Below are 18,936 nucleotides of genomic sequence, written 5' to 3'. Positions count from 1 at the left end.
CACTCCCTTTAGAACAGCCGTCCAGATAACATCACATAAAATAAAAAAATTGCGTGCTCTGTATTATGCGCTCCAACAGAGACATTTCAGTTGCCGGCACAAAGCCGCAACCATAAAAGGCAGAAAAGGAAACGCTACCAGCTGAGCGCGCCCGAACACACTTGGCGACTCCACTCTGTGATAGCAGCGGAATGCGAGTAACGTGCGCGACCGTTCGTTAAGAAATCGAAACATTGGCAATCACTTTTTTCTGCCACAAGGTGCCTCCACCATGAATTGGCTGCCCAGCAATGTGACATTATCAGGTCGCCTCAAAGAGTGGAGTTGCGCTTCCTAAATGTTTCTTCCTCTGTGTACTCGGCATGTCTGGAAAATTTTTGCGGTAGGATATTTGCGAGGCAACAGAGACTAATAGCAAGGTCATTCTTTGATAGCTTGGAAAGGTATTGCCTTTGATAATATGCATCTGCCTAATCGAGCATCACAGCTGTCCTATCCAAGACGCACATGTGCACCACTCTTGCGATACCTTCTATACTCAAAGGTATTTAATGTCCACTAGAGCAGATACAAATGTTTAAGCACCGACAGCTTAATATGTCATGACTGCAGTGCATGAGTGCCAACGTCCGGTTTTCAAAACGTTGTTTTACTTCTCGCACTTTGTAGCTCATATATATAAATGTCCATCACAATTTGTTGTCTGCCACTGTCACATTGATTACAATGAGCTCGTCATGATGCCACAACAGAAAGTATGGCTCGCTCCTTTTTCGCCTTCCTCTTTTTCCTCTCCTTAAACGCTCTCGTCGCGTCCGTAAAGAGCGCCACTTCTTCCCGCGCGTCGATCTCTCGCTGTAGAAAGTCAAGGCCAGCCAGGTTGAAGCCGACTTCGTCTCTGGCTTGGTCCAGGTGGTTGAGAGTGCAAAGCCGCAGGCTATCCACTGTCGACACGAGCGCTGAGGTGGCCCCGATCTGTCCGCTGTGCACTCGCAGCAGGAAAAACAGGCAGCGGCAGCACAGTTCTGCCTCCCAGTTGCGACTCAGTAGTTCGGCGAGTGCCTGAAGGGAATGGACACACAGTTGTATGCATGGTCAGTGCACATAAATTGCACCCTTGTCAGGTACTGCAACAATACAAACGACTGCAGTGTTTGAAAGATTGTACAGTCTATCCAATAAGTATATTTTCTGAGCAATGATATGTAAAGTTAGTTATTAATGCTTAATTGCTTTTCACAGTACCACCATCCTCTCGATGCAGGAGTTTAATTTTTAAAAGTACTACCAGCACAATGCATACAGGCCACTCTACAAAGAACACGACGGACAAAAATCTTACGCACGCGGCTAAAACGACACGAAGACATAAGCCATACAATTAGCTTTTTTATCATACGTGTAATCACATAAATTCCATAAAGATAAACAAGCAGCTGGCACAGTCATGTAATATTTGCATTTAGGCCTGTTTTTATATCCTTTAAATCACACAAAAACTGCTGACAAAGTGAATATCCAGCGTACGTACCATCATTCACGAGGTGCGTGGGTGGTCGCGTTGCTTATTGTTCAAAGCCACATCAGCATGAGAAATATAATGCCTCTGCCTTGATAAATCATGAGCATTAACAATGCAAGCTTAAATAAGCCCATCCTTTTGTCGATTTTCGACTACTAACTTTCATTCACACAGGTGACTGTACATCGTTTGGACTTCGTTATCTGAAAGACACTCCTAGTGCATCAAGAACGTCCTGTCCTTGCCTGACTTATTTTTGGTTGAGCATGCTCCATGCAACACACCAACCTTGAGTAGGTCGACGACATATCCAAATGGAAGAACAAGCAGCGTTTCTTCAAGTTCGCTGTAGCGTATCCTCCTGAGTGTCTCTAGCATGTACCGTTCCGGGCAGGTAGTCTGGTAGACCGTCATGAGCGGGTGTGGTGCGGGAGGAGCGACCGGTTCCGCCGACGCCTTGCGCTCGACTTCGTATTCCCGCAGCTTCCCCTTGTGCTCCCTGTAGACGTCGATGGCCTCCAACAGTCGCTCCGCGATCTTGACGGTCTCGGTTGTCTTTTTTGCGGCCAGTCCCAGCTCGTCCTTGCCGCCCTCCCTCGGGATGACCGCTTCCTCGAGGTTTGTGTTAGCCTCAAACTCGGCCTCCCTCTCGTTCTCGCGCTCCTCCTCGAGTACGAGGGGTTCTTCGGTCTTGAGCCAGAGGCGCAGGGACCGGTCGTGCGAGGCCGTGACGACGTGCCGTCCGTCGGGGCTGATGGCCAGCGCCCACACTTCCGCCTGGTGGCCCTCGAGGGTAACAATCTAAAAAAGACAATGTAGTTAAGACGTAAGGGCATGAGATTAGTGACCGATACATCACCATCTGATGCCATACAATGAACACATTTAGCTTTTGCTATAGTGTTTATGTACTTGAAGTTCTCTGCAAAGAGTTCTAGCAGAGGGTTCATTCACCATTTCGAAGGTTCGCCCATTTGCCACACACTCAGTATTTTGCCACTCGGGCTTTGTCCGAGATCCATACAGTGACATGGAATACGGACCTCCAGAAGATCTTTTGCATGCTGATGCATGAACAGCGCAGGCATCACATACAAACGAACCGACAAAATGGTACGGCGATAGTGGTGCCGCCATGCAGATCAAGGCTCAGTGCATACCCGCACTAAGCGTCTCCACATCTTTTGACCCAAGATTACATCAAATAAAGTACCAGTGGTAGTAGCAAATAGCTTGGGAATACCTTGCAGGCAAGAATTCAGAAACAACCCTTATCATATTTACAGTTCGTATCTGTCAGTGTCATCCACAACTTTTTTTTATATCGCGCTCGATAACCTGAACTAAATAAATATGTTTTGTGATTATATTGCACCATCCAGAACACTTTCCCTTTATCTGTGTGTCGTTGGCACAAGTCAAAGGTACACAACCGACTCGTGCTGGCTGTGGGCAAACCATGCAAAACAATAAAAACTTGGTTTTCCATAGTTTTGTTTTCATTTTCTTTGCGTTGTGCTCTGCGGGGCTGCCAGCAAGTGCATCGCCATAGGCGCGGTTGTTTATCGATCCAGCATATGACAGTCTGATGCTTGGTGGCATTCCAGTTCACTACACCGCTTTCCCCAAGAAATATCAAAATAAAACATGATGCTGAGAAATTTGGTTGTAGTCTAATGATGACGTCTGCCAATGGGATCGCAAGTATAGCGACTACTGCGCTAGCGCCCCTTGCAGACTATGTCACGTGAATACCTCCTATATGAACACAATGCTTGCAGCTGAAAACAATGCAAGAGACACTAATCATACCCGTGCTTATACTATGTAACTTAATGTCAAGATAAGGACATGGCAACACAATATTCTACTGGTGTATCCAGTAACCAGCGTACTATTACATCACTGTTATTACAACTAGTAGAAGGGTTGACAGGCAGGCCAGTTGGTATATATTCATGAAATATTGAGAGTGCAAAATAATGGGACGCAAGAGAGGACTGAACTGGCAGCCACCTTCTGAAAGTTGTCTGCATCCCACTGCTTGATGGTCGAGTCTTTGCCTCCAGTGAAGAACATGTGTGTCTTGGGCAAGAACCTGAGGCACATCACACTGTCATCATGCGCAAGGATAGACCGATGACAGTCGCCAAAGTCAAGGCCCCAAATCTTGACGCTGCGATCAGCCGACCCGGTTGCCAGAAGGTTGCTGTCGTAGCTGACATCCATGCAGAGCGCAGGGAACTTATGTCCGTACAGGGACAGAAAAAACTTGAGCGTGTCCATGAAGAAAACTTTAATGGTGCTGTCCATGAGTGACACTGCAAGCAGCTTGCCGTTGGGGGTTACACGAACGCAGAGAACGTCTTCTCCCATTTCCAGAGTTCTCGTGTGGACCAGCGTCAGGGACTTGTTGCTGTCCCTGCTGATGAGGTCGAAGTCCCAGAATTTGACGGTCTTGTCACCACTACCCGAAACGAGGCCTCTATGATCCGAATAAATGTCCAGGGACCAGACAGGACCGGCGTGTGCCTCGACTTCCTCAATCAGAGTCTTGGCTCCGATGTCGAAGAGCTGGAGCTTTCCGGTCTTGGTGCCCACGATGCAGTGCCTGTCCCCGGGCAGAAAAGAACAGCAGAGTCCGTAGTCGCACGCCATGGTTCGCAGGCACTGCTGACTGGTGCGACCCCATACCTTGATCGTCTCGCCGCTGACCGACAGGATACCGGTATTGTCGGAACTGAAGGACAGGGCCCTCACATCGCTCCTGTGCCCGGCGAGTTGAATGCTCTCGGCCAGCACGGGCGCGACAGTCTTGTCTGTCATGTTAAAGACGTAGAATTCAACTTGGTTGTTCTTGAGACCGACAGCAGCTTTTGCCAGACCGTTCTTGGCGGAGAAGATGTCGAGGCAGCAGGGCTTGCTGGTGCACTTGAAGGTCTGCAACCTCTCGACCGTGTCGGCAATGGTGACGTCGACTTTTGGCTCCTCCTCTTCCGGCTGTTCCTCCGAGGATAACTTCAGGCGTTGCTTCCGCAGCTTGCGCTGTCGCTTCTGAAGTTTGATTTTGATCTCTGCTTCATCATTCAACTTGAAGACTTCGACCAAGGAATCGACGCCGTGGCAGAGAATGGCCCTCTCCGACGAGTCCACGGCCAAGGAGCACACCCTGCCTCTGCCTTCCCGCATGACGCTGCCGAACTTGGTACACGTCAGCGGGCAACCCGCCTCGTCTTCCACCTCTTCGTCGTCCTCGACGTCACCGCTACGCCCCGTGGTGGTGTCCTCAGCGGCGTCCGGTCGGCTCTTCTTCGCCTCCGCCGTGTCTCCCGAGCTCTCCTGTCCCGCCGACGGCTGCTTGTCGGCGATCGCCCAGACCCTCAATTCGCTGTCAGCGCTGCCCGTCACAAGCCAGCCGTCGGAGCGCACCAGCAAGAAGTCCCACACCTCGCCGCGATGGCCGACGAGCGTCTTGAAGCAGTGCTGCGTCTCCAGGTCCCAGAACTTGACGAAGGTGTCCTTAGAGCTGGAGACTAGCACGTTGGGACGTCGGCGCATGAAGCGGCATCGCGTCACCGCTCCCTTGTGGCCCTTGAGCCGGAACATACCGGCTTCGCCGACGACGTCCCAAAGGATGATCACCGCGTCTTTTCCCGCCGAGGCGAGCCTCCCTTCGTCGAAGTCCAGGCTCGTCACGGCCGCCTTGTGGCCCTGGAACGTGATCGCGGGTTCTCCGTGGTCTGCCGAGACGTCGAACACGCGCACCGCGCCGTCGGCGTATCCGACGGCCACATGTCGGTGATCGGGGCTCGTGGCGAGGCACGTCGACGAGTGCTTCTGGCCCGAGAAGGTCTTCACCTTCTGCTTGGTCTTGGTGTCCCAAAGGAGCACGTTCTCGCAGGCCGTCACGGCGTAGTAGCGGGACGCCGTGTTTTGGTAGCGCACGAAGGCGACCCTCGCCTCGGCGCTGGCCAGGACGCCGAACGTGGGCCCGCTGGTGAAGCGCAGGTATTGGTGAGTCAGCGGCATCTCGGTGGATCAGTCAAACGAACCCAGGTGCGGAATTCACGTCGGTTCGAGGCTCAATCGCGTCGTCCCATGCTTCGCGAAAATGAAAACTGGTGCCATGTGCTCGCCATGATGCCAACTTGCCGCTCTTTTAGTTTTGTTTTTCTTCGAGTGGTGGCAGCACTGATAAAACAAAAAAAGTGTTTTTGTAGATTGAAATTTGTTTTATTTTATTTGCCACTACCGTACTAACAATGTGTTTACCATGAAGTTTATATAGTTATTTATAATAACTACAAAATATCTCTACTTGAGTTTTTGAACACTAAAAGACACTAGTGAAGATACCTAATCGGGGAACTTATGCAATGCATAGAAATATCGCAGAGGAGGTATATCAGAAGTCTTTGGCTGTGCAAAAGCGTTTTTTTCATAGTTTTGTTTTCGTTTTCTTTACGTTGTGTTGCGCTCTGCGAGGGGGGAGGCTAGCGGCGAAGAGGTGCAGGGAGCATCACGTAAGCGAGGACTACGTTAGCAGCGGCGGCCAAGCGGTTGGCCGTGCGTGCGGCGAAGGCGGCGAAGGATCCCAGCGGCAAATTATGGTATTTCGTGTTCCCCGTTTTTGTTTTCGCCACTCACGTTGATCGCCACGGCTACTCGCACTGCCGAGGTTCCGTTATAACGTCGCGATGGGCTCACGGATCCGACGCGGTCAGCTGTTGTCGCGATCCGGCCTGGCGACGACGCTGTATTGATTGTTCCTCTCAGTTGCGATAGTAACCCGTACAAATGCATCCTGGGCTGCTTTAAATGCCGCTCGTTACAGACCGGCGACTTCCGTGCGCATCTGGCTGACAGGTGCGCAAGGCCGCTGGTGTCCGTTCCGAGTCGCTTGTTGCGGAGATTGGCGAGGAATCGCTAACCTCGCGCGGCCTTCTGGTGGGGCCGGGCTTTTAAAGCGGCGGGGCACCGTTATGTTGAACGCGCGCATGCGAACGGCGCGCGCGTTGAGTTCCTCCTCACGTCGAGTCGCGCCCCCCTGGAGCGCCGCGCTGGCGTGCCTTCGGTGCCGGAGATAACAACGGGAGATACAGCTACATCGGTCACGGCGCATATCGCGGGCGCAGCCAGTTCTATCGTCGTAGTTCCTCCTTTGTTTTCGGGTGGTTTTTGTCCCAGACAGCCGCACCGAATCTGAATGCGTGCGTCGCTCCCACCCGTGCGCTACTGTGACGTGCCACCACTTTTTCGTCGCTCTCGGAGATTTGCCGACGCAAAGGTCAGACAACGGATTGCCTTTCTTCTATGCGCGGTCGCCGCCGCGTTGGAAGTGCCCCGTCTCAAAATTTTATGCTGGAAAGAGCGGCCGTGTTTACGGACTTGCAACATCGATATATGTTGTTGTATATCTTGCGTACAGCAACATCTTTGAGTTCCCTTGTCGACCTGTCGTTATCGCATCCGCAGCACGCAAAGAATAGCCTAGTTTCCCTGCATAAACCGTGCAGTTCTGCTATGGCACTGATGCATGTGCATGTTGTCGCATTGGTACGTACGGCTTCTTAGCCCGGCCGTGTTGCGCTGTCGATACAATGAAAATGCGGGCAGTCATTTTCGATTTCATTTATAAAGTTCTTCTCTTAAAATAACAGAATACTATATGAGTAGAAACCTTCGTTTCTTATTATGCGATTCGTTATATCGCGTTTATTAATACCTCTTTGCAAAAAATTACGCGCCATTGCGCAACATTTTCTGCCTCGAATGAGTTGCTTCCCTCTAATATATCTTCGTACAGGATTTGTCGGATGTGAACACAATATGAAGGAACAATTGGTGACAAAATTGTAACATTATGTGCATGCTGTGCGCACCACATATATCTGCAGTAAAATTGAGCCATTTTGTAAAAAAAAAAAAGTATACGTTGTTTTCAGTTTGAATAAGCTCCCACAAGCATAATTTGTGTTGTGTCAGCCTCTCTTCAAATATCATTGCCATCGTGGTATAGAAGCCTTGTTTATATAGCGCCACCACCTCAACATGTGCGCTGTGGCATTTTATAAAGAAAACAACCATGAATGACATTTTCATTGTTATCCTGTTTCGAGAAAATGAATGTTGCTTCTCCCATCCTTTCTTTGTCTGTTGTGAACTATCTGCTTTTCAAGCAACATTTAAAGTAGTGTCCCTCTGATAACATGTCAAACTTTGTCTGTAGGTCATGTACGTACGCCAAAGAAAAAAAAAATTGCCGTGGTTTAATCGTTCCTTGCCCCATTGTTTTAGTTGAGCTAGATGTGTGGCACTCATTTTCGAGTTTTATGAGAAACAGCACTGTTTCGGAGGAATAATTAAGGTCACACAAAGTATACGCATCAGAACACCTGTGCTTACCATGTACAATTTGATTAGCGTTCACAGCATCCTTGCTTTAGTTTGTGGCATTGATTCGCTCATGCTAAGCAATTGTGGGCGAATGTGCTTTACTGGATGCTTCAGCATTGCAGAAAAATGCAACACCAGTGCAAGAGTATGGCGGCCTTTTGAAAGTTGGAAGTACTGGCGATTACCACTGAAAATGCTATACTAGACACAGAAATGTTGCTTACGTAAATGGCTTAAGCATCTCGGCCAACATAACATTCGCAAATAAGTGAGGATGTATGTTGAAAAATCATCTTTTATGATGTTGCATTTATGGTATGTACTTAATTATTAGGAACTTGAGGAGAGTTTGTGTTACAAAACATCATTTTGGTTAATTTTTGTAGCCTGTATGTGTTTCACTGTTCTTAGTCGAATTTGACAGTCATAGATAGAAGAATCGTGATATTAGTGAAGGTGAGGGTTAATTGACGTAGCTGTTAGCATATGGCATGCCACTATTGAAACCAGACATAGTGCAACATCTGTGCTTGTGGGCTTGGATTTCAAAAAATAATACCTACATTTTCTTTGTGATAGGAATCAGCCTCATCACATGGGGGTTGTGTATATGTGTAGACTTTTCCACCTCTGCATGTACAGTTAGCGAAAAGAAGTGTGAAATTTGCCAATGAACACTTCAGTACAAAGGCACGTTAGAAGAATAGAGCAAAACGTACTTTCTTCAACTGTTATTGTTTTCTAAATCTCGATATGAAAACTACCAATTGCTAAGTAAAGGTGAACCTTGTTGGTAAAGATGTGGTATTAAGTTCATTGTTGCCTTTAAGCTGTATCTGTGAATGTTGCATCCGTGAAATTGTACTATAAAGGCTACTTTTGTTGACACCACTGGAAGATGGCCAAGGTACTTGGCTGCTGACCCGTAGGTCAATCCCGGCTGCATTTTTGATAGAGGCGAAAATGCTGTAAGCCTGTGTGCTTGGATTTGGGTGCACGTTAAAGAACCCCGGGTGATCAAAATTTCCGGAGCCCTCCACCACGACGTTTCTCATAATCATGGTGGTTTTTGGACGTTAAACCCCACATGTTAATTAGTCAGTCACCACTGACAGATAGGTTGCACCTGTCACTTACGCACGCATATTGTGAGCACTCATATACATAGCTATAGGTGCGTGACTTTGGAGGCACAAAATGAAAAAAATAAAGAAAGAAAGAAATAGTGTTCTTGAAAACAACATAAAAGTTGTCAAGATGGCTTCTTGTTGCGTCTTCTATGTATGCCATGAATTTTTTGCCATATGCTCAGCATTTAGTTAACTGGATGACCTTATCGATTAATTAAGAATATAGAGAAGGCCACTTGCACTCTTGCTATTTGTGCGGCAGAATGTCAATTGTCCACATTAATTTCTCATTGTAATTAGCATAGGTCAACCTTGGGCGAGATGACAAGGAAAATTATTCTGGCAATTCTAGTATCCTGATAGATTATCATGTAGCTTCTACCATATTTTTAGGAGATGAGCTATTTTTTTCATGCTGATTGATGGCTAGTGCTACTGAAATCTTTTTCAGCAGCTGCGACGTTGCAAAGCTTAGAAAACGGGTCTGTCTAATTGGACTGGGGCAAACTGTCACGGGATATGCACACCTTTAATTACAGTAAAGTGATCCTCAAAACCTGCTTCTGACATTACACTGTATTTTTAACATTAATTTACAGATACAATGTTAAAAGCAGTCAAGTTCCAGCGTGTTTCAAAAAGAAAAAGTCTAGACTTGTAAGTGTCAAAACCAAGGTACGGATATGAGGTCCATCACGATGGGGTTCTACAGATTAAATCTGGCAATTTGCGTGGTCAAGTTTGCTGTTTCACCTGCTGGTCTTTAATCTGTGCCTATAAATTAATACACGGGTGTATGAACATGTTAGCCTCTTAGACCAGAGTCATGAAAACAAATTTCTGCTTCTTTTACAGTTTGCGTGAGCAAATGAAGACTTTTGCTAAAATGTTTTTTTTTAAGCTGGAAAGTGTTACATGTTTTCATTTAGCTTACAACCTCACATACAGCTGTGCTAGTTGATATAAAATATAGCGTTTTTTTTTTTCCTCAGAAAGAGATGTAAATAGACCTCATTTCCTGTTCTTTCTGTTGAGGGAAGGGTGAGGGGGTTTGCACTTACTCCATCTGTGTTGAGTTGATTCTACGTTGTCATTCTAGTATGCAGCTGCATCTGTTCCATGACCTTTGGCACGTAGCTTCTGATATAGCTGCACGATTCAGGAAACAGCTGCCTTGCTGGCTTCGTGTGAAAGTGCTCTAGTGCTATTTCTGCGATGGTTGTGCATCCGCTCTAGTTTTGGCAAACACCGAGTTTGTGCCAGCTTGATACTACATTGCTGTTCCTCGTTCAGCGGCCTGAGGGGTTTTCTGACTGTAGCGTTTGTCTGGTGCGTATGATACCCACTCTCCCCTATTGCGATAGTCATGGGACATCCTTCAACCCTTCCTAATTAGGATGTTCAAAAAGGAGTAGTGCTGAAGATACTAGAGCAAATGATAGTTGTGTCAGCTCTGTATTCTCTTCTCCTCTCTACTACTATTAATGCGACAGCATTGAACAGCTCGTTTTGCAAAAATTCCAGCATTAGCCAAAAAAACCATCATCTCGTGCATGACCGAAAAATCATGAAATATGCAAATGTGAATAATGAGTAAAAAATTATGGGTGCGAGTTTCAGATGGCTGTCTTTGAATCACTGAAAATCAAATCCGACTGCGAATTAGTTATAGCTAGCGCTATTGCCGCTTCCTCTGCAGTTTCTGAGGAGCGGGTTTTGACCGATCCAGAGGCGACCAAGCGTCCCCGCCTGTCCACCACCACAATCACAAAAGCGTCTTTGTCCTTATATTCCGCAACATCTGTATAGACTGCCGCTTTGTACTCGCCGTACTCAACGTGTAAAGCTCTGGCTCTTGCCTGCCTGCGCTGCATATGGTGAATCTGATGCATATTTTTGGGCAAAGGTTTTATGTACAGGGCCGTATGTAGCTCTCGCCGCACCTGCATTTTAGTGGCCCCAGTGGGAGCCTCTGCTCCAATGCCAATCCTTTCCAATATGATCCTGCCCGCTTTGGTTGTCGAAAGCCTAGCGTGCTGCATCACCAGATGCGCCTCCCATAATTCATCCAGGGTGTTGTGTACCCCTAGTTTAAACAGCCTTTCTGTAGGCGCGTTGTTAGGCAACCCAAGCGCTGCCTTGTAAGCTTGCCAGATCATAGCCTCGACTTTACCTTTTTCTGCAGCATCCAACTTCATATAAGGTGTCGCGTAAGTAATCCTGCTGAGCACAAACGCCTGTACCAGCTTACAGAGTTCTTTTTTTTTAACCCCGCTCTTACGGTTAGCGATTCTTCTAATTAGCCTGACAGTAGCAGAATATTGGCGACCGCCGCGCGATTTCTGCATGAGGCCACGGGACGAGAAATTAGAGAAATAGAAATTGTCTGGGTACCAGCACACTCTGGGAACCCTGGGAACGAGGCGGCTCACCTGAATGCTCGAGGTTTCGTCAGCCGGGTACAGGACCGCCAGTTCCAGGGAGGTCCGCGAGAGATGGGCTGGTGTCCTTTTATGACATAACGAATAATTATAAACTAGAGCGGAGGTTTTATCCGCCCCCGCACAAGCGGTTGACTAAGGCGCAGGAATGCATCTGGAGAAAACTGCAGACGCGATCTTTTCCCAATCCTTACGTGTCGAACAAAATGTACCCGGAGGAGATTAAGCCGCAGTGCAAATAGTGTCAGGCTGTGGCAACATATGATCACATACTTTGGGAATGTAGCATAGTGCCGTCGCCTGTGGATATTATGCGTGATCCCTTTCTTGAGCACTGGGAGGCCGTGTTTACCGGCTCAGACCCAGTCGTCCAGTTAAGGGTCGTGGAGTGGGCCACACAGGTCGCCGCCAACCTTGGGTTGATGGCCATCTAACACGGAACCATCCTCAGTTGCTTTCTGACGAAATAAAGTTTTACCATCCATCCATCCATGGGTGCGAGTGGGGATCGAGCCTGGGTCGATTGCGTGGTAAGGGGGTGTTCTGCCGCACTGCCACACGTCTGCTTGTGAATGCAGTGAAAATAACTTCCTCTGCTTGGAAATGGAGCGAAGATGACTTTTATGCTTTACACACGCACGTGTCCTGTATACATGCTTCACAATACGACATGAAATACTGCCATAATAATGCGCGATACAAGCGTACATTGCCATCATGCATCAGAACATGATTATCATAATGGCTTCATAGTTTGAAGCTGATCACCCTCTACAAAAGGCACACACAATACTGCACTGAGAACAAGATATCGCTATCGTGTCGAACTTTTAAAGGCGAAGCTCAAGGGTCCACCAATTTCTTTTTTTTACTATTTCTTTCCTTCTCAAGTCATAAATTTGCTTGCCTAACAAGACATTTCTGCTTTTCTAGTTCATGTTATGTGCTTTCTGGATTCTGAACAATTTACATTTCTTTCTTTGAAAGCCGTCTTGAGGCAAGGTGGCAGGTGTCGCCAGTGAGCATGACTGTTGTCTATATTGTAAGAACTCTCCACTATGGGACCACGGGGAAAAAAAAAAGCAGAGCCATAAAACATATTGAGAACATACAGTGAACTTAGGGAAAAAGTGCAGCAAACAATAAAACAGACACATTGTGCGCAGGTTCGTCTTGCAAAAAAATAATCAGTTTCAGGTGTAAGGAAGTCCTTCACGAAAGTATGGTGTATTTTTCATGACTCTGCCAGCATTTTGATGTCTTTGTCGAAATCCACATTACCAAATCCATTCACTTACTTCATCGGCACATCGAGTACATCGACACTTCTCAACACATCAGGCTGGAGCATTGCCAGAACGACATGTGAAAATCACAATTCTGGTACAATGGTATCTGCAGAGTGTTCACTGGGATGGTACGCCAGAAACGTTACACGCAAGGAGCCTGTGTAAGTGAGAGACGTGAGCAGGGTTATACTGTACTCTTGTGTGGAGTCATGCAAAAATAATGTCCTCCTGATGTCAACATTTCTCAACTGGCAGATTAGCTTGTACATATAATGTGCCAGTTGTACTGTAGGCAGTTGTGCTGTAGGGCTCTCAACTTGTGACTTCAAACTTTGTCTCTTCCATTACTAACATGAGTAGTATTTTTAGCAATCGGCAAAGTTCTAAGTATGAGTAACATGTTATTGCATAAATGTACATTAGTTGTGGTTGTGTCTCTAGGAAACTATCCTTATCTTCATTTTGCCCGCTTAAATTATCCAATAATGGTTTTCATTAGTCTTGGAGTGATTTAAAATGTTTTCTCCATGGAAGCTGTTTTTTTGGGTGTTTTTCTTCTGTAATCAAGCATGATAATGTATCCTTTATACTCTTCTATCACTCACAATTAAGGCGTTATTTGAAGCAATAAAACTGGAAATCTAGCTTTCAAGGTTTTTCATGTCTTTATATTGGCTACTGGTTATTGATATAAACATTTTTTGGGTTGTGAAAAAGAGAGGAAAAAAAAAGAGAATACCCTTATTTTGAGAATTAAAATAAATAAATGAACACTAAATTCTAATCAACACCTGGAGCACTTCTAGCAAAGTGTGGTCTCATATTTCGCTGTTTGACCAGTAGCCCACCAAGGTCTCATTAATGGCTTCGCAGTGGCTTTGGTATTGGCCCTCCTTGAATAACCCAGTCCGCCAACTTTGTAGGCCAGTCAGGCAGGTTCCTTGTAGTGCTGATAGTTCGGAGTATCATATGAAAAGGGAGTATGTCCAAATGAACTGGCCTTTCTCACAGCATTATCATCATCGATCAGCTGCCCAGACATTCTTGCCCAGATTGTTGAAAACTGCATTTTGCCTGGTTAACTGTTTGTTGTCATTGTATTCTTTCTTTTTGTTGTTTTTCTGTATGTTCACCTTGTACGTAGAACCCCCTAAGCGAGGTCCTTGAGCTGATAAACTGGAAGCGGGAAAAAGTGAAACTAAACCTGCGACGCAGGTGAGGCCTGCAGGCTGCTCCGCAGGCACGCCCCGTGCCGGCCAATGGGGTGGGTGACTCGGCACGTGCGGAGGGTGCGGCCCCTCCGGTTCCTGGCACTCGCCTGCCTGGTCACCTTCGTGTGGCTCCAGATGCGCCTCACACTGCTGGGACAGGTCCCCATCGAGGAGGGCTCGCCAGGATCCTCCGCATCCTCCCCGCCGAACCACACGTGGACCCTCTTCAACAGCACGCGGGAGGTCGAGATCCTGCGCGAGTATGTCGCGCAGCTCAACCAGGCACAGGTTTGTTGCTTTCTCGCTTTCATCTGGCCACATTTCTGCTGAATCTAGAAGGTTACCTTCTCGCTTTTGTGGCTACTCTGTAAAAATACCAGTGGTTATATCGGAGGATTCCCCGCAGGGGCGCCTGCGCAAGTAGGCGTTTGGTGTGTAGCGACACCACGGACCCGAGCTAACGGGGGAGTTTTGACTCCCTCCCACGCCTAGTTGTGCGTGGCTTTGCCGTGTCCGGGGAAAAGGGGATCCTGGGGGTTGAGCCAATGCTAGGTGATTGGACCTTTAAGGCCCCCCGGCAGAGGCAACACACCCCTTTGGCCCCGGCTTCACGTAGACGGCACCCCTGGGCTGACCCACCCAGGGGAAACCGGCAGTCGCCTTTTCCTGTCTCTTTTTCTCCTTCTTCGTCTTTTCCTCTTACTTTCAATCTTTCCTGTTCTCTCCTCTCTTCAATTTACTTCTGTTTTTTCTGGCGGCAAGGGTTAACCTTGTGTGGCTATCCAAACTAGGGTAAACCATATTGGGTTATAGTAACTGCGTACTTCTGGCGTTGCGCAGACATGCCCACATGCTCTGCCACGTCCCCTTGTTGGACTCCGTGGTGGGTGGTAGGCGCCGTTACCGAAAAAGCCACATTTTCCCATGGGATCCTCGACCACCTCTCTAACTGATCGTGCCTCGAAAAGGGTACGCACCGACGCAACTTTACTACTTTGGCCCAAAAACAGAGAAACTTTCCCAAAATACCATGTCCTCTACTGCAAACAATCATCTACAAAAGCTAGAGCAATCTCACCCTTCCTTGTTGCCAAGTGCTTGAGAGAGACCATTGGAACCGGTTATAAGGCCACGAAGATGGCAAGTGGAGATCTGCTTCTCGAATTAAAAGACAAAGAACAGTACATTAAACTCTCGCACCTTGTAGCCTTTGGTAACATCCCCGTCTCTGTGAGCGCACATCGTACCATGAATACAGCGAAGGGCGTAATATCGGACAAAGATTTGATGACACTGAGTGAAGAAGAGCTCTTTGATGGATGGAAGGACCAAGGTGTAATACATGTCCAGCGCATCAAAATCAGACGTAACAACAACGAAATAGCAACAAAGCACTTAATACTCACCTTCAACTCAACCACCTTACCTGAGACTCTCGAAACTGGCTATGTAAAACTCCATGTCCGACCCTTCATTCCAAACCCGAGGCGTTGTTTAAAATGCCACCGATTTGGTCATGCATCCCAGAGCTGCCGAGGACAGCTGATGTGTGCTAAGTGTGGCACAACCGGCCACCGTGCTGATGAATGTAGTCATGACGAGGTCCTCTGTGCTAACTGCGAAGGTAGTCACCCCGCATACTCCAGAGCGTGCCCAGCCTAGAAAAGAGAAAAAGAAATAATAACTATAAAAGTTAAGGAAAATATCACATTCAGGGAAGCAAGACAACGGGTCTCGTTATCATTGGCACTAAAAACATCTTTTGCCGAAGTGGTGCAACGAGGGGCGGCACCACAAAGGCCCTTGGCAGTTGCCCGGACCGCGCCTAGCGTGCCGAGGCCAATGCCACAAGCCCCTACGATGGGAGCAGTCAGCGCTGCCCTGCCCACATTCAGCCTGTCCACACCAGTGACCTCTACAAGCTCTGGCAGCAGCCAGGGCAATCACGAGGCTAAGGGGGCTTCATCGACCCCCAGCTCGGTGGGGACAAAGACTTCGTCGATCGAAGCGAAGTCTAAGCGACGCACAGATCGCTCTTTAGAGCGGTCGTCCAGTGCCTCGCAAGAGGCTATGGACACCAGTTCAAGCCAAACGGCGCAGGAAGCGCCGAAGGAGCGGCGAGCTTCCCTCGACCGCCCCAAAAAAGACAGAACGCCGATTACAGGGCCTGACAAAGGCCCTGTTAAATGAGCTAATCTCCGTCTTCTCTGCACACAGCACTTTTTCCCTTTTTTTCCACTATGGACAAAATCATACAGTGGAACGTAAGGGGAATACTTAGAAATTTAGATGACGTCCAAGAACTTCTAACTCCTAAGCACAAGGACTTCCTACGACAATATATTATTTTCCAAAAAGACCGGGAGGATGCTGTCGTACCATCTGGCGGTGTAGCCATTATAGCGGATCGTAGTATAGCATGCCAGCATTTGAAGCTCCAAACGGCCCTTGAGGCAGTGGCCATTCGAGCTGTACTTTTTAACAAACTCATTACCATATGTTCTGTGTACATACCACCGCATCAACGGCTACACAGACGCGATCTAGAATCATTAATAGATGAACTTCCAGAGCCGTTTCTGGTTCTAGGTGATTTTATTGCACACAATGTCCTGTGGGGCGATGCTCACTGTGATGCGTGAGGCCGTCTCATTGAGCAGCTCCTTTTCTCTTCTTGTTTATGTCTTTTAAATATAAAGGAGCCTACGTATTTTAGCCTTGCAAACAACACGTACTCCTCCATAGATCTTAGCATTTCATCACCGTCCCTTTTACCTGTTTTTAAGTGGAACGTTCTTAAAAACCCTTATGGGAGTGACCACTTCCCAATCATCCTGAGTGCGCCGAACAAAGATCAACTACCCCCGCAGGTTCCTCGATGGAAGATTGACTCAGCTGATTGGGAAGGGTATAGAACTCTTACACACATGACATGGACTGAGCTGTCTGCCCTGACCATAGATGACGCTGTCACGTATTTTACAGCTTTTATACTTGATGCCGCATCTAAATGTATTGCTAAAACGAGCGGCATGTCTTCTAAACGGCGAGTCCCATGGTGGAACGACGCATGCAGGAAAGCACGGACCACTCAAAACAAAGCATGGGCGTTGCTTCGCGATTCCCCTACAGCAGAAAACCTGGAAAATTTCAAGCGGGTCAAATCGCAGGCAAGGAGAACGCGTCGACAAGCTAGACGAGAGAGCTGGACAAAGTTTATGTCGAGTATCAACTCGTACACAGATGAGGGAAAAGTGTGGAATAAGGTAAAGAAAATTAAGGGCCAACAAACGTATTCCCTTCCACTTGTAAATAGCCTCGGGGAAAGCTTGGAGGATCAAGCCAACTTTCTTGGCACACATTTCGAACATATATCGAGCTCCTCACACTACTCCGAATCCTTCCAGAATTACAAGGCACGAATAGAAAAACAGAAGTTAGAAAGAAAATCCGCAAGAAATGAGGCATATAATGCACCATTCTGCTTTGCAGAACTGAGAACAGCACTCAGCTGCTGTAATACATCTACCCCAGGTTCTGACAACGTAATGTACGCGATGCTGAAGGAACTACCCTCCGAAACTAAAGAAACCCTCCTCTCTCTTTATAATCGCATATGGTTTTCAGGTGTGATCCCCTCCTCCTGGAAGGAGGCTGTTATAATTCCAATTTTGAAGCAGGGAAAGGATCCCTCTACTGCATCAAGTTACAGACCTATAGCGTTAACAAGCTGCCTCTGCAAACTATTTGAAAAAATGATTAATTGCCGCTTACTCCACTACTTAGAAACAAACAAATTGCTCGACCCATACCAGTGCAGGTTTAGAGAGGGCCGATCTACCACCGACCATCTTATACGTATCGAGGCACACATACGTGAGGCTTTTGTTCATAATCAGTTTTTCTTATCTGTGTTCCTCGACATGGAGAAGGCCTACGATACCACGTGGAGGTTTGGAATATTGAGAGACCTCTCACACATAGGTATACACGGTAATATGTTCAGTGTCATTGAAAGCTATCTGTCTGATCGTACCTTCTGCGTTAGAGTGAGCAATGTTCTGTCCCGAACCTTTGTACAGGAAACCGGAGTGCCACAGGGTGGGGTGCTCAGCTGTACGCTCTTTATTATAAAAATGAATTCTCTCCGTCCGTCTGTACATTCCACGTAATATCTTTTATTCAACATATGTCGACGATATGCAGATAGGTTTTCAATTGTGTTCTCTTGGGATCTGTGAGCGACAGGTTCAGCTCGCCCTTAACAAGGTATCCAAATGGGCTGATGAAAACGGGTTCAAACTGAACCCACAGAAAAGCACCTGTGTCCTTTTTTTCACGAAAAAGAGGCTTGCACCCTGATCCTGAACTGGTCGTTAAGGGTGAGCGTCTACCCGTAAACACAGAACATAAGTTCCTAGGTATAATTTTAGATGCGAAGTTAAGCTTTGTACCGCACATAAAACATCTTAAAAATAAATGCTTGAAAACAATGAATATCCTAAAGGTGCTGTCACGAACAACGTGGGGCAGCGACAGAAAGTGCCTCATGAATCTGTATAGAAGCCTTATACGCTCACGTCTTGAGCATGGGTCAATAGTCTATCACTCTGCCACGCCAAGCGCTCTGAAAATGTCGGACCCTGTTCATCATCAAGGCATCCGCCTGTCCACAGGCGCCTTTAGAACAAGCCCAGTTGAAAGCCTTTATGTAGAATCGGACGAGTGGTCACTCCATCTGCAGAGAACATATTCTTCCTTCATATATTTCCTTAAAGTAAATGCGAACAGTGAGCAACCTGCATATTCCACCATCAACGACCTGTCCAGCTCTCAACTTTTTTAAAATCGACCCGCAATGGCACGCCCTTTCTCGCTGCGTGTCAGAGACCTAGCTGAAGAAACAGATGTCCCACTGTTTGAATACCACCTCAGCCCCCCCGCTCT

The 18,936-nt window shown here is 47.2% G+C and overlaps 2 protein-coding genes across 3 annotated transcripts in view; one reads left to right on the top strand and one right to left on the bottom strand.

The window, feature by feature from the left end:
- Positions 1-530: 530 nt before the first annotated feature.
- Positions 531-5,672, bottom strand: LOC119166736 (WD repeat-containing protein 3). The gene is made up of 3 exons (XM_037418063.2): positions 3,539-5,672; positions 1,811-2,323; positions 531-1,062 (listed from the first exon to the last, which is right to left on the bottom strand). Exons 1-3 carry the CDS (start codon positions 5,549-5,551, stop codon positions 736-738), a joined length of 2,853 nt encoding a protein of 950 aa, XP_037273960.2. The 5' UTR covers positions 5,552-5,672; the 3' UTR covers positions 531-735.
- A 324-nt stretch (positions 5,673-5,996) lies between these two features.
- The window catches only part of LOC119166737 (alpha-1,6-mannosyl-glycoprotein 2-beta-N-acetylglucosaminyltransferase-like), a 29,965-nt gene continuing 17,025 nt past the window's right edge, over positions 5,997-18,936 (top strand). Inside the window, exons 1-2 of one of the 2 annotated variants that reach the window (XM_037418064.2) lie at positions 5,997-6,132; positions 13,994-14,277. In XM_037418064.2, coding sequence (XP_037273961.2) covers positions 14,038-14,277 — 240 coding nt within the window. In that variant the 5' untranslated portion in view covers positions 5,997-6,132; positions 13,994-14,037. Of the gene's footprint in view, positions 6,133-6,677; positions 6,810-13,993; positions 14,278-18,936 lie in introns of those variants that run through there. The other variant, XM_075867352.1, reaches the window with a different exon arrangement.

Source organism: Rhipicephalus microplus, chromosome 6 (genome assembly GCF_043290135.1).
Source record: "Rhipicephalus microplus isolate Deutch F79 chromosome 6, USDA_Rmic, whole genome shotgun sequence".
NCBI classification, from domain to species: Eukaryota; Metazoa; Arthropoda; class Arachnida; order Ixodida; family Ixodidae; genus Rhipicephalus; species Rhipicephalus microplus.
Note: the sequence above shows the minus strand (reverse complement) of the source record. Positions and strands in the feature narration are given on the sequence as shown.